We start from the raw sequence: 23,785 nt of genomic DNA on the forward strand, positions 1-23,785 counted from the left end.
AAAGAGGGGGAGAAAAAAATACCTGCAGGTTTTGTCTTTTTTTGGGTTTCCGTTTGCGTTTTGTTCAGAAAAAGCAGAATGCCGCTGGCAGGTACAGATGTTCGTGTTTCAAAGAACGTGGTGTAGATCAGTGTTTTTCAACCACAGTGCCGCGGCCGTGAGATACAGTCTGGTGTGCCGTGGGAGATTATCTAATTTCACCTATTTGGGGTAAAAATATTTTTTGCAAACCAGTAATTGTAGTCTGCAAATGTTGTGTTGTTGTTGAGTGTCGGTGCGGTCTAGAGCTCGGCAGAGTAAGTAGGTGGCAGCCGGTGCTAATTGCTTTGTAGATGTCGGAAACAGCGGGAGGCATGGTGTCGGTAAAATTGTGTCTAATGCTTAAACCAAAAATAAACAAAAGGTGAGTGCCCCTAAGAAAAGGCATTGAAGCTTAGGGAAGGCTATGCAAAACAAAACTAAAACTGAACTATCTACAAAGTAAACAAAAACAGAATGCTGGACGACAGCAAAGACTTACTGTGGAGCAAAGACGGCGTCCACAGTGTACAGCCGAACATGATGTGACAATCAACAATGTCCCCACAAAGAAGGATAAAAACAACTGAAATATTCTTGATTGCTAAAACAAAGTAGATGCGGGAAATATCGCTCAAAGGAAGACATGAAACCGCTACAGGAAAATACCAAAAAAAGAGAAAAACGCACCAAAATAGGAGCGCAAGACAAGAACTAAAACACTACACACAGGAAAACAGCAAATAACTCAAAATAAGTCAGGGCGTGATGTGTCAGGTCATGACAGTACACCTACTTTGAGACAAGAGCTATATTGATGCATGCTTGGTTATACTTTAAAGTCATATTCAGAGCGAAAAAACGACTTTTTACTGTCAACTGAGTTTTGTTTTTTAATGATTTCTGCTGGTGGTGTGCCTCTGGATTTTTTTCAATGCAAAAAATGTGCCTTTGCTCAAAAAAGGTTGAAAAACACTGGTGTAGATACTAAAAATGTTGCTAAGTCAGAGTGACCCAAACGTCGGAGCGTCTTCCAAAATGATTGTCGACCTGAGACCTGCATTATCTGCACTACTTGCTAAACAGATCAGTCGATTCCTTGTTCTTCCAAACAATTAAACCCCTTAGGAGAAACGGAATGAAATGTAATTAAACGTCTTCCATCTCAGTCAAAGTTTATTTATATAGCCCTTAATCACAAGTGTCTCAAAGGGCTGCACAAGCCACGACGACATCCTCGGCTCAGATCCCACATCAGGGCAAGAAAAAAAACTCAACCCAATGTGATACAATGAGAAACCTTGGAGGGGACCGCAGATTCTATTTAGCAATTAGATTTCGATTGAACATTTCCTTTCACCGTTTAATTTCTACCTCAAACCTTATATTTACATTTAGATTCAACATTTGCTTTTAACATTTACTATTAGAATTAGGATTTATATTTAAAGTTTAACATTGATATTTAGATTTAACATGTATATTTGGATTTCACATTTATTTTTAACATTTACTGTAAGATTTAATGATTTAACATTCAGATTTAAATTTGACATTCATATTCAACATTTAAAAACCATAACCCTAATATTTATATTCAACATAACATTGTATGCATACAATAAAGATCTAAAATCAACATTGTTATTTAACAATTATTTTTAATATTTAGATTTACATTTAGAATGTAAATCTAAATATTAAAAATAATTGTTAAATAACAATGTTGATTTTAGAGGTGTTGGATCCACTGTGGACTGGACTCTCACAATGTTATGTCAGACCCACTCGACATCCATTGCTTTCGGTCTCCCCTAGAGGGGGGGGGTTACCCACATATGCGGTCCTCTCCAAGGTTTCTCATAGTCATTCACCGACGTCCCACTGGGGTGAGTTTTTCCTTGCCCGTATGTGGGCTCTGTACCGAGGATGTCGTTGTGGCTTGTACAGCCCTTTGAGACACTTGTGATTTAGGGCTATATAAATAAACATTGATTGATTGATTTATTATTCATATTTAACATTTAGACATAGATTTAACATTTAGATTTGCTATTTAATTTCTACTTCAAATTTGAAGAAAATAAGCTAAATGTGAAAAAAGTGAGTTAATTGTAAGAAAAGTGAGCTAAATATTAAGAATATATCGGCTAAAAAAACTGTGATTGACTTTTTACATTCGGCACCCCATACATACCCATACATGGCGGGCCGTGCGTTTCCCACCTAGGGCTTCAGTGATGTCCGACTTCAATGATTACCTCTCAAAATACAATAATTGATGTCACCACATGACCAATGCTGGATAAATAATATACAGAAACACTATTCCTGGGCATTGAATCCCCTCAACAGTGTACAAAACGGGTTATTTTCTGGCACATTTAAAAATCAATAAACCAGCATCAGCAATTAAAACATATCTTATGTGGTACTGTCAAAATTAAAATTGCAAAAAAACATATTAAACGTGAAAAAATTAAGAAATACAATATTTGAACTCACAATTTGTAGCACCCATTCAACACCGTATAAGCCAGTGGTGCCCCTTGCAGTCCGTTGATTCGAGGGGAAATGGCGGGCATTTCCCCATTTCATCGCCGACATCGTCTCACAAGATGTAGTTTCTCTTTAAATGTCCTTCTTGAAAATGGCCTTGCAAATATATGTGTTGTCTTGTCTAATCATAAAAGATGCAGACGAGGCGTGTCGGCTGAGTTTTTAAAGTTTACTCCACAGCGTGCTCATCAAAAACATCCAGCAATAACAACCGGCATGGCTACATTAAACAACCTAAACAGGGCTACTGCGCATACGTATCTTCACTACTGTGGCATGCTGGGTAACGGAGTTCTTATGTCACCTAGCTCATAACATCACAATACATATCTGCCACCTAATCAGTGTTTTGTTCTCCTTCTTTGTGGGTCAACACTTCCTGCTTCCTGTTAAGTTGCAACTTGTGATTGGATACTCACTTTGGAGTGACAAGTGAGTATCCAATCACAGTCTCGTTAACATCAGGCTACCTAGAGAGGCTACTGTCAACAACTTGTGATCTGATTGGCTATCGCAACTGTCTATCAACTCTGTGTTCTCAAATTCATCCGCTAGCAGTCCTGGTGAGTATCCAATCACAGGACGCGTAAATGTCACGTTCAACGTGAGGCCACATAGAAGGCCTTACTGACAACAACTCGTGATCTGATTGGCTATCGCAACTGTCTATCAACTCTGTGTTCTCAAATTCATCCGCTAGCAGTCCTGGTAAGTATCCAATCACAGGACGCGTAAATGTCACGTTCAACATGAGGCCACATAGAAGGCCTTACTGACAACAACTCGTGATGTGATTGGCTATCGCAACTGTCTTATCACCTGTATGTGCCCCTTCACTTACAGTGCATGGACGCCCGCATTGTTTGATTCTGAATGCCCCGGGCAGATTTGGTACGGCATGCCAACATAAGCTAGCTGAATTCTGATTGGATACAAACCCAAACTAAAAACAACAGCGCTGAAAGGAGCATAATATGACATGAAGAGTATATCAATACGTTTAGATATTTAGGGAAAATTACTTTTATCTTTAATTATGATCATGATTTCTGGTTATTTACGGCCAGCAGAGAAGGCCTTGCTGGTCCTGACGGCACACCACTGACACATAGTAAATGCAAAACATCGACCTCAACTAAATCAGTTCTTTTTTACTGTTGTCAATAACAATGAATGATTGTTGACCATTGAACCAGTCAGTTTGCTTGTGTAACTCACCTGGTCCAGCCTTTGATTCCGTTCCTCCCGGAGCTCGAACCAGGGTCCTGCAACTTGAATGAGAGACAAGCATGCTAGGCACCGAGCTAAAACCTGAGCTGTCAACTCAGTGTCCATCGCAAACTCTCCATGTGTCAGGGAGTGAGGTTGACCATTATACACACGGCACGGCTACATTATCTGGCCTCCCTTACAAGTGCTGTTTCAAGAACCACTTGCACATTTATCAAAAAGACCAGGGGGCGAAATATGCAAAATAGCATCCTTTATGAGAGGGTTTTCAAAGACTTGCTCAACATTTCGTAAATCAAATTGAAAGAATGACCTCAGTACAGTTTTTGAACTAAAGAAACACCATGTATCAAAGCACACACAAATCGAATGAGATTGGGGCTTACAAAAATAAACCTGTAAAAACTCATGTTTATAACTGCTGTACAAAGCACCGTCATGACATTTTTATTCTGGTTCAGTGTGAAGTTCCATCCAATGCTATTGCCTGTGAATATTCTCATAAGGTTACTCACAGGTTATCGTGCTTTTCGGGCATTGGATGGATCACAACTGGACTGTTCAGGTTGTCTTGGAAGACGTTTCTCCTCTCATCCAAAAGGTTTCATCATTTTGTGCTCATGGACTTGGATGCTAAACCTGCTCAGTGGCCTAGTGATTAGAGTGTCCGCCCTGAGACTGTAAGGTTGTGAGTTTAAACCCCGGCTGAGTCATACCAAAGACTATAAAAATGGGACACATTGCCTCCCTGCTTAGCACTTAGCATCAAGGGTTGGAATTGGGGGTTAAATCACCAAATGATTCCCGAGCGCAGCCACCGCAGCTGCTCACTGCTCCCCTCACCTCCGAGGGGGTGAACATGGGGATGGGTCAAATGCAGACACACCTAGTGTGTGTGTGTGTGTGTGTGTGACTATCGTTGAGACTTTAACTTTAGAGCTGTCCTATCGAAGTCTGTCGAAAGGCAAGACGTCTTCTAAGACAACCTGGACAGTTAGATTTTGTTTTTTATTGTTAAGTAACATAAAATTACATCAAATGGACCTTAATGCATATTGTTGTGTGACGTCTTCTGTTTTTAAAGGGTGCCGTTGGCAGCTGGCCGGACTGATTTGTTAAACAACAGACAGCAAGGGTACATCCTTGTGTGGTTTAAAATAGTTTTGCTAAGGTAATTGGTCCCAGCTCCTTTCACAAACTGAAACCTGCGTAAATTGCAATTTAATGCATCCGCCAAATTAGAATGCAATCAGGTTTGCTCTTAGCAAGGATGAGATATGGTGGAAAAAGCTTGTTTAAAGAGGCATATGACATAAAGGGACAAAGGACACCTTTGTCAAACACACACACACATTCATACACCCTTGTGCTTCTACGTTGAAGTTTCAGCATTTGCATATAAACTCTTTTATGCTAACAAACCTCTGGTGGATCATACCTCAGATGGAAACGGAGCTGTAAAGCCCAACCTGTTACAACTGCTGTTCTGGCAGGGGTCGTTTTCCAAACACACCTTTTGATGCAAATGCGGGACACACGTGCTCACAAGACTGCTATATTAAAGGCCTACTGAAACCCACTACTACCGACCACGCAGTCTGATAGTTTATATATCAATGATGAAATCTTAACATTGCAACACATGCCAATGCGGCCGGGTTAACTTATAAAGTGCAATTTAAAATTTCCCGGGAAACTTCCGCTTGAAAACGTCTATGTATGATGACGTATGCGCGTGACGTCACGACGGCAACGGAAGTATTCGGACCCAAACTGCTCTGTTTTCATCGAAAAATTCCACAGTATTCTGGACATCTGTGTTGGTGAATCTTTTGCAATTTGTTTAATGGACAATGGAGATTGCAAAGAAGAAAGTTGTAGGTGCGATCGGTGTATTAGCGGCTGGCTACAGCAACACAACCAGGAGGTTGTGTTGTGTTTGAGCTGGATAGCAGACGCGCTACCGTGAGTACAGCTTTGGCTTCCAAACATTTGATCGCTTGCCCGTACGTGCGTGTCGCTACGTGCATGTCACGTACGTAACTTTGGGGAAATATATGTTTCTTGCAGACTCTGATGGCGGCCGGGGTGTCGTCGAAAGCTACAACGCCCGCTGCCGCCGCCGCCGCTCCGTAGCTAAGTTAGCTTCAATGGCATCATTAGCAACAGCATTGTAAAGCTTCGCCAGGCTGGAAATTATTAACCGTGTATTTAGATGTTCATGGTTTAATAGTATAGTTGATCTTCTGTCTATCCTTCCTGTCAGGGTTTTTTAAAATTTTGTTTCTATCTGCATTTGAGCCTGATGCTATCACGTTAGCTCCGTAGCTAAAGTGCGTCACCGATGTATTGTCGTGGAGATAAAAGTCACTGTGAATGTCCATTTCGCGTTCTCGACTCTCATTTTCAAGAGGATATAGTATCCGAGGTGGTTTAAAATACAAATCCGTGATCCACAATAGAAAAAGGAGAGAGTGTGGAATCCAATGAGCCAGCTTGTACCTAAGTTACGGTCAGAGCGAAAAAAGATATGTCTTTCACTGCACTCTAGTCCTTCACGCTAACGTTCCTCATCCACAAATCTTTCATCCTGGCTCAAATTAATGGGGTAATCGTCGCTTTCTCGGTCCGAATCTCTCTCGCTCCATTGTAAACAATGGGGAAATGTGAGGAATCCTTCCTCCTGTGACGTCACGCTACTTCCGGTATAGGCAAGGCTTTTTTTTATCAGCGACCAAAAGTTGCGAACTTTATCGTCCTTGTTCTCTACTAAATCCTTTCAGCAAAAATATGGCAATATCGCGAAATGATCAAGTATGACCCATAGAATGGATCTGCTATCCCCGTTTAAATAAAAAAAATTAATTTCAGTAGGCCTTCAAAGGTTCACTGGAGAGGTGAACAAATTGTTTGGACAGCCATGTGACATAACTGAGAGGAGTCAATAGTAATTGAGTAATGTACCGTATTGAGTAATGTACTGTATTTTTCAGACCATAGGGCGCACGGATTAAAAGGCACACTGCCGATGAGCGGGTCAATTCAAGTCTATTTTCATATAACAGGCGCACCGGATTATAAGGCGCATTAAAGGGGTCATATTATGATTTTTTTCTAAATTTAAAAGATTATCTTGTGGTCCACATGACATGTGATGGTGGTTCTTTGGTGAAAATGTCGCATAGATTATGTTTTACAGACCATTTTTAAATAGCTTTCTGACAGTCTCTTCAGGATGCACCGTTTTGTGGGTGGTTTTATTTACGTGGCTCACCTTCGACAGCGTCTTCTCCCCGTCATCTTTGTTGTAGCGGTGTAGCGTGCAAGGACGGGGGTGGAAGAAGTGTCAAAAGATAGATAGATAGATAGATAGATAGATAGATAGATAGATAGATAGATAGATAGATAGATAGATAGATAGATAGATAGATAGATAGATAGATAGATAGTACTTTATTGATTCCTTCAGGAGAGTTCCCTCAGGAAAATTACAATTCCAGCAACAGTGTACAGAATTGAGATCGAATTTAAAAAGTAAAAAGTAAATAATGGGGGTATAAATTATTGTATTGCATCCCCTGTCATCCTAGTATCCCCCTCCCCCCAGAGAGGAGTTGTACAGTCTAATGGCGTGTGGGACAAAGGAGTTCTTTAGTCTATTAGTCCTGCACTTGGGATGAAGCAGTCTAGCACTGAACAGGCTTCTCTGGCTACTGATAACGGTATGCAGAGGGTGACTGGCATCATCCAGGATGCTCACTAGTTTTTCCACAGTCCTCTTCTCTGCCACCGTCACCAGTGAGTCCAGTTTTATTCCGATCGTAGAACCAGCCCGCCTGATCAGTTTCTCCAGTCTGGAGCTGTCCTTCTTAGATGTACTGCCCCCCCAGCACACTACGATGTAGTACAGAACACTGGCAACCACAGACTGGTAGTACAGATGGAGCTAACTGTTTTAATGACATTCAGACTTTACTTAAATCAATAACGGAGCAGCAGCTCCTCATCCTTGGTTCAATAATGCAACAACAACGCTGGAAATGTGTCCTGTGAAAAACCGTCTGACCGGAACCCTCTAATAACTGTGGGTGAATTACGTAAACCCACGCCAGTTTTTTTTGATAGCTAGTCTACTGACAGATATAAGTAAGAACTTTACGCTACTTTACATTAGAAATGGCAACAGCGGAAGATGAATGCCACATGAAAAGGTAGCGAAAAAGAAGAAGCTTATAACTGCGGTGTCGCCATGGACTACAATGGCGAACGCGCGCACATTTTCAGGACTTATGCAGATCCCAATTACAGATCAACAGGTGCCAGAAGGTAAGAAAAGTTGGTTTTGCATAATATTGCGAAACAAAACGCCAGGTAATATGTCTGTTAATAGGTGCCATTTTGCAGTCCTCATACACACACCATAATAATACTTGTATGTTTAATGCGCCGACAATCCATTAAGCGGTGCGGCTTCATAGCTTATCGAAGTCGTACTAAAAACATTTTGACAGATTTTTGAGCGCCGGGTGTAATGTTGTATATTCTCAATGGAACATTTAAAGTGTTGGTGTAGTTTACTGGCGTTATCTTGCAGTTTACACATATCTCTTATGTATGACTGCCATCTACTGGTCACACTTATCATTACACCATGTACCAAATAAAATTGCTTGGAGGTGGGTAAGCACAACCAGAATTATGCTGTACATTAGGCACACCGGGTTATAAGGCGCACTGTCGATTTTTGAGAAAATGAAAGGATCCTAAGTGGGCCCTATAGTCCAAAAAATACGGTAGATTTTCGCGGGTCTTCAGCAGTTGAAAAAGTGCAGTGGGATATACTTGTAGTACCAAATAAAAATGTCCATTGTATGTATACAGACTATCAGTATTTTTTGGTAACAGTTTCTTATCGGGTCAGTCGAGTAAGACCGTTAAGATTCTGGACTAATATGATACGGCATTTTTTTTTATCCAGCTGACCGTTGTAATTATGACAGGCCGTACATTCAGTTCAAGTGCCGCAGCTACGCATAAAAAAGACACGGTTAGATGATTATTAGCTTGGAACAATCACAAATAAGGAAGCAACAGCACACAAAAGTTTAGAACAACAATATTTTCTCCGAGTCTCTCAAAGTCACGCACACTAGTAAGAGTTACAGTAGTGTCAGTTTGAAGTAAACACGCTTTACTCACGACCGCCGCTATGGCATTTCATCAACCATCCTCTGAGCGAGGAATATGTATGTATATATCAGTGGCGTGCCGTCACTAGAGGCAGGGGAGGCGGGGCCTCACCTGCCATCATGGAAATAAAAAAAATGTAAAAAGAAAAAAAAAATAATTAAATTGTTATATGTATCCAGTGATTATACTAAAGTTATTTTCCATTTAACTTCACCAGTTTTAGATTATTTTTATTTTTATTGTCACATTTGCCGTTCAAATACTGAGAAGAGACGGTGCAGTGATCAGCAGCCAGTTGAGGCACGTCACTGATTTGTGCCTCAACATGGAATGTGCACAATGACTCTAACTAAACCATAGTTTAGTTAGCTGAGGTATATAATGTACAGTGTATTTTGTCAACAACTGTATGTGTGTAACGTATTTCTTCAGCTGAGCATTCATAAAACTGCTGCCAAAGACGTACTGTCTGAGGCTCGCAGTAATCTGGCCTCCTGGTGGTAGAGGGCGGTAGTGATCCCAGAGATCATTCCTTGCCGCAGAAGAAAGAAAAAAAAAAAGTTAGCAATAATAAGTGCAGCGTTTTTTTATTTCCTCTCGCCTGAACTTTTATTAAAAACATGGAGGATTACATATGTAAAATAAAACAGTTTTCTAAACTGGACTTTCAATCGAAGCAGGAGGTAATAATTAAAGGTAGACCAACGCCGGAGCTAAAAGGTTTGCTTTTGACTTTGGGACAGAAGACCCGTTCTTTTCAAACGGCGTGGTACACACGCAAAGGCTGTCCAGCAAGAAAGGTAAGACCATAATAATGTTTTTTTTTTATCAAATGTGCTTTTTTGTGTGCTAGTTTGTATGTGTAAAGAATGCTGGTATGAGCTTTTAAACATAACCCGTTAACTGCTGCCAATCACATGGTGAATAAGATACTATTTAGGGTTCATATGTTTGTAAATCTGACTGTGATGATGCAGTGCCTCACCTGACATTAACCTCACCGCATGCCACTGGTATATATATATAGCTATATATGTATAGCTATATATATATATATATATATATATATATATATATATATATATATATATATATATATATATATATATATATATATATATATATATATATATATATATATATATATATATATATATGTATATTTACTCAAATCGACGTTGTACTCTAGTTAGCAGATTAGGCAAATGTGTGTATTTAGGACAAGTAATTTTCCTTAAATAGAATATGTTGTGCTGTGTTGTGTTGTGTAAGTACAGATAAAGTATTTCAGGCATTGCGTCTGCACCTGAATATCAACTGTTTAGTAAATGTGGCTCTCAGCGTGATAAAGCTTAATATGTCGCAAATACCACCTCTCACAATCAGGTCCACGCACCTGCCAAGCTTGCTCAAAATGTCACAGCTGTATTGTTGCTGATCAGGATTATGGGGTTTCGAAGTGGCCCCCTTTGTTTGCTTGGACCCCAGGTGTGTTCACAACACAATCTAAAAGTAAAATGCCTGGTTGAAAAAATTGTGGAAACACCACAGAGATCATACAAACTAGGATTTTTGTATTACATTTAGGTTCTTCAGTGGTAGCAAACAATGCAACTAATCAATACGAGATAGCATACTGTACGTGTATCTGTGGCCAGTGCATGTTGCTGTATATGTAAGGTGATCGCACACAAATAAACAATGACATCTGGGCCACACAGTGGATAAATAGTTAGCATTTTGGCCTCACAGTCTGGAGATTGGAGGTTTGCATGTTCTTCTTCAGCTTCCTGCAGGGTCCCAAAACATAGAAGTTGAATTATTTGGACACTATGAATTGTCCATAGATGTGAATGTGAGTGTGACTGACAGTGTTGGGTTAGTTACTGAAAACCAGTAACTAGTTACAGTTACCAGTTACTTTATTTCAAAAGTAACTCAGTTACTAACTCAGTTACTTACAATAAAAAGTAATGCGTTACTGTGAAAAGTAATTATTTAGTTACTTTTTTCGTCATCTTTTTTTTTTAAAGCTCCCATTAATGCCCTTTTAGCCTTCATTTCAGTACTGTTATCGCAAAACCAGCAATATCACGACGTGACGACGCGCCGACGCGCCATCATGCCCGGGAACCGGTACTTTTCAAACAGAGTATAGTACCGTTTTTGATTCATTAGTACCACGATACTATACCAGTGCCGGTATACCGTACAACCCTACAACAATATCTGATTGTTTTCTTTGTTTTACTTCGGCTCTAAATAGAACAAGCACATTATGAAAATGTACATATCACAAATAATCCTCTTGACAAAACGCTTCAAGTTAGTTGAAAATTCTGAGGAAGAAAAATGTTACAGTTTCAAAACCACGAAGAACACAATGAACTTAGTCTTAATCTCAATGCACCTACAAAGTAATTCAACTTTAAATCACAGCCCATCTAGGATTGAACAAAAACAAAATAAAGCATAAATAAAAACTTTTCTATGTATCATTTCCACATATTAATCCTGTGTTAACTCAACAAACCATACAAACTGAGGTAAGCACTATTCAAGAGGGTTGAGTTACTCCCTGCCTTCTAGGCATCACTGTGTATTAATAAAAAAATCAAAGCTGTGCAATGTGTGAACAGTTTCAACAAACCAAAAATACAAACCTAGAAGACTGACAGTATTGCAGTACATCACACACTCTTCACTTTCTTTAAATTTGCACAGAAGACAATCATTTTCACTGAACTACCGTATTTTACGGACTATAAGGCGCACTTAAAAAAAAATGTTCCCCCTTAAAACTCGACAGTGCGCCTTATAAATTTGGTTGAGTTTACCCACCTCGAAGCAATTTTACTTGGTACATGGTGTAATGATAAGTGTGACCAATAGATGGCAGTCAAACATAAGAGGTACATGTAGGCTGCACCGTTTGATGTGCTTCAACATACGAGTATTATTATGGTGTGTGTATAAGGTAAGACATATCTGGTGTTTTGTTTCGCAATATTATGCAAAAGCAACTTTTCTTACCTTCTGGTACCTGCTGGTCTGAATTTTGGAACTGCATAAATCCTGAAAAATTGCGCGTCTCCGCCTTTGTAGTCCGTGCCGAAGCTTCTTCTTTTTCTCTATCTTCTTGTTATGGGACATTCATCCTCCGATGTTGCCATTTCTAATATAAAGTAATGTAAAGTTCTTACTTATATCTGTCAGTAAACTGGCCATGAAAGTGCTAAAACATACCGGTGTAGTGAGTTTACATTGTTCACCCAAGAAACTTTAGTTGTTAGAGTTCCGGTCGAACGTTTTTTCACGGGACACATTTCCGTTGATTTAACTAAAGTCTAAATGTCATTAAAACAGTTAGCGCCATCTTCTGACAAGATCAAAACTAGACCATTAATCAGCAGTGCGCCTTATAATCCAGTGCGCTCTATGGCGGAAAATATGGTATATCAATGTGCAGTCTCTCATGCAGCATTTTAAATAGGGTTACCAATTGTTTATTTTACTCCTGTTTGTTTGTCGTTGGGTCGAGGGCGAGGAGTCGCAGCCCCGCTTTACCGTGTAACTTTTGCTTGATATACTTGCTCGCCCCGGTGCAAACTAATTGCTCACCTAACAGAATTGCTATTACGTCATCCAGTGGACATATTTAGAACAGCAGTTTATTTCATTTAAAAATGGTAAATGGGTTATACTTGTATAGCACTTTTCTACCTTCAAGGTACTCAAAGCGCTTTGACACTATTTCCACATTCACCCATTCACACACTGATGGCGGGAGCTGCCATGCAAGGCCCTATCCACAATCAGGAGCAAGGGTGAAGTGTATTGCTCAAGGACACAACGAGGACGAGGTTGGTAGAAGGTGGGGATTGAACCAGGAACCCTCAGGTTGCTGGCACGGCCACTCTCCCAACCGCGCCACGCCGTCCCCTGCAAAAATACAGCTCAATTTAGCAAACCGGATTGAACCCGATCAGGCACGCGGGCCGCATGTTTGACGTTCCTGTCCGTAAGACAGAAAAGAGAGTTATAAACCTCAGCCGCTCTAGACAACATCCACTCAAGAGTTTGAACTGAGCTGTGGCTTTAGGGAGACGCTGGAAAGCAGACCATTCAAAAGCAGTCTAAAGGGTTCACAAAGCACCATTGAAATGTGTTCAGGTCTGCAATCTGGGCTGAATAAAAGTCCCTGAACCAGAGTCACGGACGGACAGCTTAGATTCCACAGAAGGGGCACTGATCCCATTTAGTCAATCCAAAGTCATTTCACTGGATTTGAGGAACTCCTTAGCTTGGATGGGGTGGTTTACTATTAGGCAAGATAATGTCTGGTTGAAATTAAATCAAACATTATAAGTACGTGGTATATATTAGAACAGGTGTGTCAAACGTACGGATCGTGGGCCTGATACGACCCGCAAACAGGTTTTATCCGGCCCGTGAGATGATTTTGGTAAGTATAAACATTTACTGAAATTTTTGAATGAAAGAAACTGCTCTTATAAATGTGTCCACTGGATGTCGCAATAGCAATTCTTTGTATCCCCTGCCGCAGGAGTGCGCGTGACTTCAGAGGGGGCAGAGCTATGTGCCCCGTTAAGATAGAGGACTGGGGACACATTATCTAGGCCAGAGTTTTTCAACCTTTTTTGAGCCAAGACACATTTTTTGCGTTGAAAAAATCCGGAGGCACACCACCAGCAGAAATCATTAAAAAACGAAACTCAGTTAACAGTAAAAAGTCGTTGTCGCAATTGTTGGATATGACTTTAAACCATAACCAAGCATGCATCAATATAGCTCTTGTCTCAAAGTAGGTGTACTGTCACCACCTGTCACATCACGCCCTGACTTATTTGGAGTTTTTTGCTGTTTTCCTGTGGGTAGTGTTTTAGTTCTTGTCTTGCGCTCCTATTTTGGTGGCTTTTTCTCTTTTTTGGTATTTTCCTGTAGCAGTTTAATGTCTTCCTTTGAGCGATATTTGCCGCATCTACTTTGTTTTTATCCTTCTTCGTGGGGACATTGTCAATCGTCATGTCATGTTCGGATGTACATTGTGGACGCCGTCTTTGCTCCACAGTAAGTCTTTGCTGTCGTCCAGCATTCTGTTTTTGTTTACTTTGTAGCCAGTTCAGTTTTAGTTTCGTTCTGCATAGCCTTCCATAAGCTTTAATGCCTTTTCTTAGGGGCACTCACCTTTAATCTATTTTTTGTTTAAGCATTAGACACCCTTTTACCCGCACGCTGTTTCCGACATCTACAAAGCAATTAGCTACCTGCTGCCACCTACTGATATGGAAGAGTATTACACGGTTACTCTGCCGAGCTCTAGACAGCACAGACACTCAACAACAACACATCATTTGCAGACTATAATTACTGGTTTGCAAAAAATATTTTTTATCTCAAATAGGTGAAATTAGATAATCTCCCACGGCACACCAGACTGTATCTCACAGCACCCTAGTGTGCCGCGGCACAGTGGTTGAAAAACACTGATCTAGGCACACATAAATCTGCTGAAATAACATGTATCCCCTTCTAACTTCATGTGTGAGTCATGAAATTAGTCCAAATTCACAAGTTTTGTTGTAGATGATGCTACATATGTACAGAATAAACCACATTATTATAGGAAATTATAAATCACGACAAATAAAGTTGTCTTTATTTTTAAGTCATCATGCCATGATTTTACCTGTCAGGCCCATCTGGGAATAGATTTTCCTTCATGCGGCCCTTTAGCTATTACCTATTACCTATCCTGTATTATGTGTTTTATGTTGCACGCTTGCACCAAGAAAAATTCTGAGTTTGTGAAGCTGCTCTCAAACAAAGGCAATAAAACTATTCTGATTCTGATCCTGACATGGTGTTAGTACATCAGTTGAGGAAAATTAGTAAATGACATTAGTAACATCCTGTAATTTGATTTTGATATTACTATTTATTACATTTTCTAATAGTTAATTTTACACCAATGAGAGCATTTTAAAACGGTGCCAGACTCACACCTATTTGACTGATGAAAATTATCACATCATTTATTCAGAAATTATAAATCAAGACAAATAAAGACAGACTACTATGAACAGCAACATGTGGGTGTTAAAAAAAACTAAAACATTATGATTTGTATGTTTCCATATTGTGCTTGTTCTATTTTTAAACAAAGAAAACAATCCAAAGTTGTCTTTATTTTTAAGTTATCATGCCATGATTTTAACCAGTCCGGCCCACCTGGGAATAGATTTTCCTTCATACGGCCCTTGAGCTGAAATAAGTTTGACACCCCTGTATTAGAACATAATTTGTTTTTTTATGTTGCACATACAGCGCCTGATCAAAGTGCACCAAATATTTTCTTTTTGTATATCGGATTTTTCTTCAGGCTGTCTGTTAAGTAAAATGTGGTCTGAATCAGACTTCAGTATAAAGTTTATACTGACACTACTTCCTATCCCGCACGATCCGCTCTGCTCTGTGCGGACTTGATGTGGCGTGCTCAATTGATGCGCCGTGCTCCGACGTCCGGCAAAAACAGAAGTTGACACATTGAATAATAGAATAATACAGCGTTTTTCTGAAATATTACCCATATTAGATGCTGAATAAGTGGACGGCAACAGGACCATAACTCACAGGTTCAACTTGCTCCACTGTCACGTCTCAGCGGAAGCGGCAGGGGGTTTTTGTACCGCTGTTTTTTTGTGTGTTTTTTTTTTTTACATCCCTGACAGGAATTTATTAATGTTGTTTAAAGAAAGAAAAAAACACACACACACACAGGCAGAGGGCACTTTTTAAGACGAGGCAAAAAAGGGCAGGTGCTCAAGCACCCATAGGGCCCTATGTGTGCACGTGCCTGCTGATGATGCATTGCTGTGTGGCACGCACAAAAGTGCTTTCATCAAATGCACGAGAGTGTGGAATCTTCCATCTCTCCCTAGCATGGCCCAAAACCGGTCAATCCTTGCTTCCTGGGGAAGATCTTCCCTGGCAAGCAATTGGTACTCCAGTACTTGTAACCGGAGGCTGGTCAGGTCCAATCGCAGCTGCGGCAGACTTTTTTTTTGGGGGGGGGGGGGGGGGGGGGGCGTGGCCTCCAGCTCCGGCTGAATACCGGGAGTTTGTCGGGAGAAAATCTCTGTCGGGAGGTTGTCGGGAGAGGCGCTGAATATCGGGATTCTCCCGCTAAAAATGGGAGGGTTGGCAAGTATGGTATAAACGCGCACATACACTATATTGCCAAAAGTATATGGCCACCTGCCTTGACTCACATATGAACTTGAAGTGCCATCCTATTCCTAACCCATAGGGTTCAATATGATGTCGGTCCACCTTATGCAGCTATTACAGCTCCAACTCTTCTGGGAAGGCTGTCCACAAGGTTGCGGAGTGTGTTTGTAGTTTCGACCATTCTTCCAAAAGCGTCACACACTGATGTTGGTCGAGAAGGCCTGGCTCTGAGTGTCCGTTGTAATTCATCCCAAAGGTGTTCTATCGGGTTCAGGTCAGGACTCTGTGCAGGCCAGTCAAGTTCATCCACATCAGACTTTCCATGTCTTTATGGTCATGTTGGAAGAGGAAGGGGCCCGCTCCAAACTGTTCCACTTTACCATGAATTGATGTACGTGGACCCCGACTAAAACAAGTTGAAAAACGTATTCGGGTGATACCATTTAGTGGTCAATTGTACGGAATATGTACTGTGCTGTGCAATCTACTAATAAAAGTTTCAATCAATTAATCAATTCCCACAAGGTTGGGAGCATGGAATTGTCCAAAATGTTTTGCTATCCTGGAGCCTTCAAAGTTCCTTTCACTGGAACTAAGGGGCCATGCCCAACTTTTGAAAAATAACCCCACACCATAATTCCTCCTCCACCAAATTTCACACAGTCCGAAATGTAGCGTTCTCCTGGCAACCTCCAAACCCAGACTCGTCCATCAGATTGCCAGATGGAAAAGCGTGATTTGTCACTCCAGAGAACGCTGCATCCGACGCTTTGCGTTGGACTTGGTGATGTATGGCTTAGATATAGCTGCTCGGCCATGGAAACCCATTTCATGAAGCTCTCTGCGTACTGTAATTGGACTAATTGGAAGGTCGCATGAAGTTTAGAGCTTTGTAGCAACTGACAGAAAGTCTTTGCACTATGTGCTTCAGCATCCGCCGACCGCTCTCTGTCAGTTTACGTGGCCTACCATTTGGTGGCTGAGTTGCTGTTGTTCCCAAAATCTTCCATTTTCTTATAATAAAGCCGACAGTTGACTTTGCAATATTTAGGTCACATGCGCAGTTTGATAAAGTAAAAACAAAGGAAGCTGACCAGATTCCGTAAATGAACAAGGAAGTCGCTATTACAGAGAAAACATGGACACCACAGATCAGGTTTAGTGGGTTTATGCCGTGGCTGTTGTGTAGAGGAAGTAGGCGGATGATGGAAAACAACTGCAGTAGGAGGAAGAAGAGAATTACAAAAAGGAAAGTGATTGTGCCGCGCACACGAATGACATCGCTACAACCAGAAAGTCGCAAAAAGGTTGCATTGCCGTTTAGACTGAAGTCACATTTGAAAAGATCAGATTCCAAACGGATTCTGACTACCTCTTGATGTGGCCCAAATCTAAAGCGAAAATATCACATTTGAAGCACTTTGGAGCTATAACCCAATGGTCCCCAACCTTTTTGTAACTGCGGACCGGTCAATGCCTGAACATTTGTCCCACGGACCGGGGGGGAGGAGGATTAAAAAAAAAAAAAAAATGTTTTTTTGGGGTTTTTTTTGTCATTAAAAAAAAAAAATCATGCGTGCTTACAGACTGTATTGATCTATATTGATATGTAATGTAGGAACCAGAAATATTAATAACAGAAAGAAACAACCCTTTTGTGTGAATGAGTGTGAATGAGTGTAAATGGGGGAGGGAGGTTTTTTGGGTTGGTGCACTAATTGTAAGTGTATCTTGTGTTTTTTATGTTGATTTATTAAAAAATTTAAAATAAATTAAAAAAAAAAAATTTTTGTTTTTGTTTTTTTTATTTCTTGTGCGGCCCGGTACCAATCGATCCACGGACCGGTACCGGTTGGGGACCACTGCTATAACCAATCGGTTTCACTTGAGGGCAAAAAAATCAGTCTCCGGTGTCCAGTGTAAACAGAGCCTGGTATCCAAATAACAAGTGCTAAAGAGCATGTGCAAACTATAAACGTGTGCGTACTCTTAGTGGGCGTGTTGGTGGTGACCTATAAAGACTGTTTGTACGATTGATAACAAGTACAAAAGTGGTGCAGACCGCCCTATTTAAATGAGGTTTTTAAGCGTGTATACTGGCTATCACCAAGGAGACACTCATTTCCCTCCACATTTATGACTTCATATGGTCCATTCTGTGGCATTTCCATCATGTTGTTAGATACACAGCACACAAATATATGTACCACCATGTACTGTATGGGAAGTGTGATCTCAGCAACCTACTTTTAGCCCGCTTAAAGTGCCCTCTGGGAGGCGCTGCACAGTTGTGATCCAGGTGCAAGAACATGTATATTGCAATACTTGTTTTCATATATACATAATATCATAGTAGATGTCCTATATAAAACAATTAACAACATGGAAAAAAAAACACCAGCAGACACCAAATCAATTTAATTTGTCATTTTAAGAAATCCGGCAAATACTGTATAAATTATAATAACATTGCTGAATAGACGATACGTCTAATATTTTTTTATTCATAACAGTTCAGATATGTTGACACATATTCTCTGTCCATTGTCTGTCTTTGCTGCGCGATTTGCCTCCTTTTTTTACATCCATGCGTGCCAGTTTGCACGCACATTTCAAACATGCTAAATATAGATGCAAACCAGCATCCGCAGAGCATTATTAGTCTTCAAGAATCACAGTACGAATTTCTGAATGATTATATTCGCATCGCCTCGTCCAAGTATTGTAGGCGTTTAAACAACCAGATTTTATTCTGCATGTTCATGAAGACAGACTCGCTAAGTGGATTGCACTCTCCATTTCAGGTACGCAAACCATATGCGCGTGATCTTAGACCCAGGTTATCTTAGGTTATCCAGGTAAATCCCACCTAACCTTATCCTTGTCCACACACACACAATGGTCGTTTAAGGCCTCCTCCCCCCCTCTCCGTCCGCCGGCGCAACGCGAGCTAGTACGCATGCGCGGAAAATGTGCACATCATAGTCACCTCCAGTGTTGCTTTGTGTGCAAGTTCTTAAATTAAATTTAACTTATCTGAACAATATCCAGTGTTGTGGTATTTCAATCAACTGGAATCCAGTGTGCTGTGGGGCCCTATTGTAGTGAATCACACCTGAGCCATCATAAATTAATCAAATTTTTAATGGACACGTGAAAGTAATCAATGTGATAAAGAACATTTTACATCAATCAATCTAGGGATCTAGATATCTGGTCAGGAAACTCCTCACTCTTTTGCCTTCACCTTCATTGTCCATTCGTTTTTGGTGACTTTATATACTTTGGACCTAGACGTTGAGTCCTCAACATAAATGGCGGACAATAACTGATACAGTCTGTTTTCCAGTCCAAATGCATTCGCTGTGTTCTGTAGTTTTCCCTCATCGGCCAGGTAATACAAAGAACGCGCTACCTTTTTTTATCACATCCACGGGAGCCCACATTCTCGTTTTCTCTCCTCCGACAAATGGACAAAGTTTTTCGGTAAGTAGAATCACAGCTGACCTGGACATTGGAAAGTTTTCTTGCCGTCTGAGAAGTGTTGTATCCCAAATAGCTGCAATCCCTTTCTCTTAAGGTATTCATGTGGGATTTCCACAAGCGTCTGTACATGTAGAGGAAGGAGAAACACGGGCATGTCTGGATGACTCGCCTCCATATTTCTAATGTTTACCTCAGAGTGGAAACAGGTTGTTATGAAGCTGGCTGTGGCACGTTCTTTCGGACGTCACTTCCTGTGTGGGGCGTGGTCTTTCTGGCGTCACTTCCTCTCCGAACTTAGTTTGTAAATGATCAATGAGACCATACAAAGCTAAGCGCCGGACATTAAAGAAATACACGGCACACTTACCCGTGTAAAAAATTATCCAAGGAAGGGAACCTTAACTAAAGGCTTAGTGGCCACATACACGGACAGCACCTTTTTAGCTCTTATATGCAAAATTGTGTACACTACTGAATTGGGGTCTTATGGCCGCTTATGTGGACACTTATACTGCCATCTGGTGGTGTCAGAAGAGTATAACATACAATGGAATTTGGAGAAAAAAAAGTGTAAAAATAAGAATTAGCATGTCACTAAACATGAAGTACACGTTTGTGTACATCATATCAAAAGATGATCTTTTTTTTTTTTGAATTTTTTTATTAAATCAACATAAAAAACACAAGATACACTTACAATTAGTGCACCAACCCAAAAATCCTCCCTCCCCCATTTACACTCATTCACACTCATTCACACAAAAGGGTTGTTTCTTTCTGTTATTAATATTCTGGTTCCTACAATATATATCAATACAATCTGCAAGAGGTACATGTACACATGATTGTGCGTGCTGCTGGTCCACTAATAGTACTAACCTTTAACAGTCAAATTTACGCATTTTCATTAATTACTAGTTTCTATGTAACTGTTTTTATATTGTTTTACTAACTTTTTTATTCAAGAAAATGTTTTTAATTTATTTATCTTATTTAATTTTATTTTTTTATTTTTTTTTAAAAGGACCCTATCTTCACCAGACCAGGTTTGTCAATGAAATTAGATTGTTTAAAGGGTTCTTAAAACCAGGTCCAGTCCAGATTATGCACAGGTCGACGAAGATGATTCTTAGTTTGTATTCTAATTAGGGTCCAATAAGCCCAAATAGCAAAGAGAAATAAAATAAGCATGTAAACAAACAGCTTAAAGGCCTACTGAAACCCACTACTACCGACCACGTAGTCTGATAGTTTATATATCAATGATGAAATCTTAACATTGCAACACATGCCAATACGGCCGGGTTGGATTAGTAAAGTGCAATTTTAAATTTCCCACGAAATATCCTGCTGAAAACGTCTCGGTATGATGACGTTTGCGCGTGACGTTACGGATTGTAGCGGACATTTTGGGACACCATTGTGGCCAGCTATTAAGTCGTCTGTTTTCATCGCAAAATGCCACAGTATTCTGGACATCTGTGTTGGTGAATCTTTTGCAATTTGTTTAATGAACAATGAAGACAGCAAAGAAGAAAGCTGTAGGTGGGAAGCGGTGTATTAGCGGAAGGCTGCAGCAACACAAACACGTAGCCGGTGTTTCATTGTTTACATTCCCGAAATATGACAGTCAAGCTTTACCATGGACCTGCTATCCCCGTTTAAATAAGAAAATCTCATTTCAGTAGGCCTTTAAGAGGTTAAACGATGGTTTAGTGAGGCTGACACGACGCTTAGGTTAAGTAATTATTCGTTTAAGGAGTTATCCGGCTTAATGTAGACAGGGCCTTAGTAGGTCAGGTTTGTGTGCACTATCAACTTTGCAGGTGTTTCAAAACCTTTAGTAGATCAGGTCCACAGAGTACACCACATGGAGACACACTGATATGTGTGAGAAAAGAGCATCTCTACACTTGGATGATAATGGATGTGTCTTTTCCGTTGGCATTGTTTCTTCCTGTCTAAGCCGTCTGTTTTTAGTAACAACAGGATCCAGGAGGTGAAATAGGCCTTACACAAAGAACCAAACAGTTCAAAAGACTCCCGCAGGGTTTTTTTTTAGACGCGCACAACCTGAGCAATTCCTCCGGGTTTAATCCGTGTACACTTATATCTCTTTTGTTCTATCTAAGCACATGTGTGTTTTCTCTTTTCCTCTTCTGTCTCTGTGTTGCAGATTAATCCGAGGACCTAACAGCGAGCTCTCATCACAGGACCAGCCCCGTGCCAGCCCCTTCCTCTCATCTACCCTTTCTCTTCTCGACAAACGGCGTGAAACTATCACATCCACGGCTGCCGACTGGATTACCTGGGACCACAGAAAGGATATCCACCCCGATAAAACAGCTTTGCCTGTGTGGCGCCAAGGATTTAAAAACCCGCCACTAATCCCCTGTTTGATCAAGGATGTGGGATGTCGGTGAAGCTCCTCTTCCACGCAGCCGTGGCCAGATTCCGTCCGAAATCCCTCGCGCTCTGCCCCTCACTCGGTGTGTTCCTCAAAAACTGATGCAGCTCGCCAGGGGGCTCATTTTGAGGTTCTTTGGACATTTGTCAAAAAAAGGAGGACCTGAACTTGGAACAAAGAGCATAAAAGGCGAGACATTGCCCTGATATCCTTGTATTCCTGTACGGATCGCTGCCTTTGTGTTAGAAGATTACAAGATGGCTTTGCAAGGACTACGTAGGTGTGAGAACAAAATAAGCACCCTTGTGTGTGTGAGGCTTGAAGGACTGCTATTACGGCCTCACCTTCGTGGTCAATAATGAACATTGGATTTGACTTCGAAGACATGTACAATGAGCAGTGCTACTTTTCTGTCTATGTAAGAACACCCGCGTGTATATAATTCTATAAATAAAAGACAAAATATTACGGCAGATCCGCAAAGCATATTTAAGACTCTACTTACTAGGAGCTTAAATCCACGGTGGAATATTGTTTTTGTTTTTTTCGCCCCCGTCCGAGTAAAAGTGCGATTCGTACTTGTGCAGAGCCCTACTTTGACGTGTTAAAAGGACTGCTTTACTTGACAACTGTAATCATAGGTATCTGTCACTTTGGTCGTTCATGAAGTATTGCTGGTAGAGCCACACGGTGCTTGTAAAAAGATGAGGAAAAACATTGTATAGGACTGCCTCACAAAGCCTGCAATGCTACTCAGATGGCCCACCGTTGCTTAACAACCGCAAGAAAACCGGGCGTACGCACACCGAGGCCGTTCGTTGCTTTTCTACACTGCCGTATAACCGCAATTTCCCTGACTTTGTGGATCACGCCGGTTTTAATTTTTGTCGTTCTGATTTGTTGCAGTTTGGAATTCATTTGCGAGAGGAGCGACTGTGTGAAATAAATGACCTGCCTTTGTTAGACGAACAGGTGTGTTAACTTGCATTATTTTGAGTATGGGCCTGATCTACAGCCGCTAAACAGCGTGTCCAAACAATGAAATTAGTGGTGATCTACTAAGACTGTGTGTGCAATTGATAACAAGTGCAAAAGTGGCACAGACTGCCCTATTTAAACGAAGATTTTGCAGATACTATACCGGCTGTCACCATGGAAACACTCCTTTCCCTTCACATTCATGACATTGTATGCTCCAACTGTCCAGCCTGTGCGGTTTCATTATGTTGTGGAACATGCAGCACACACCACATTTTTCTCAATCAATCGAAATGTATCTACAAAACCCAAAACCAGTGAAGTTGGCACGTTGCATAAATCATAAATAAAAACAGAATACAATGATATGCTAATCCTTTTCAACCTATATTCAATTGAATAGACTGCAAAGACAAGATACTTAACATTCGAACTGGAAAACTTTGTTATTTTTTGCAAATATTAGCTCATTTGGAGTTTTGATGCTTGCAACATGTTTCAAAAAAGTGGCAAAAAAAGACTGAGAAAGTTGAGGAATGCTCATCAAACACTTACTTGGAACAATCCACAGGTGAACATGAATGAAAGCAGCTTCCATGAAATGTTCAGTCATTCACAAACAAGGATGGGGCGAGGGTCACCACTTTGTCAACAAATGCGTGAGCA

General features: G+C 40.6%; 1 protein-coding gene across 2 annotated transcripts in view; it reads left to right on the top strand.

Moving 5' to 3' along the window:
• The window catches only part of LOC133650144 (chemokine-like protein TAFA-1), a 401,775-nt gene extending 378,547 nt beyond the window's left edge, over window positions 1-23,228 (top strand). For both annotated transcript variants that reach the window (XR_009826188.1, XM_062047052.1), the window contains one exon: window positions 21,911-23,228. Coding sequence is in view for 1 of the 2 variants with exons in the window: in XM_062047052.1 (XP_061903036.1) it covers window positions 21,911-21,928 (18 nt within the window). In the remaining variant the exon portion in view is untranslated. The remainder of the gene's footprint in view (window positions 1-21,910) is intronic.
• Window positions 23,229-23,785: the final 557 nt, after the last annotated feature.

Source organism: Entelurus aequoreus, linkage group LG01 (assembly GCF_033978785.1).
Source record: "Entelurus aequoreus isolate RoL-2023_Sb linkage group LG01, RoL_Eaeq_v1.1, whole genome shotgun sequence".
Lineage (NCBI taxonomy): Eukaryota > Metazoa > Chordata > Actinopteri > Syngnathiformes > Syngnathidae > Entelurus > Entelurus aequoreus.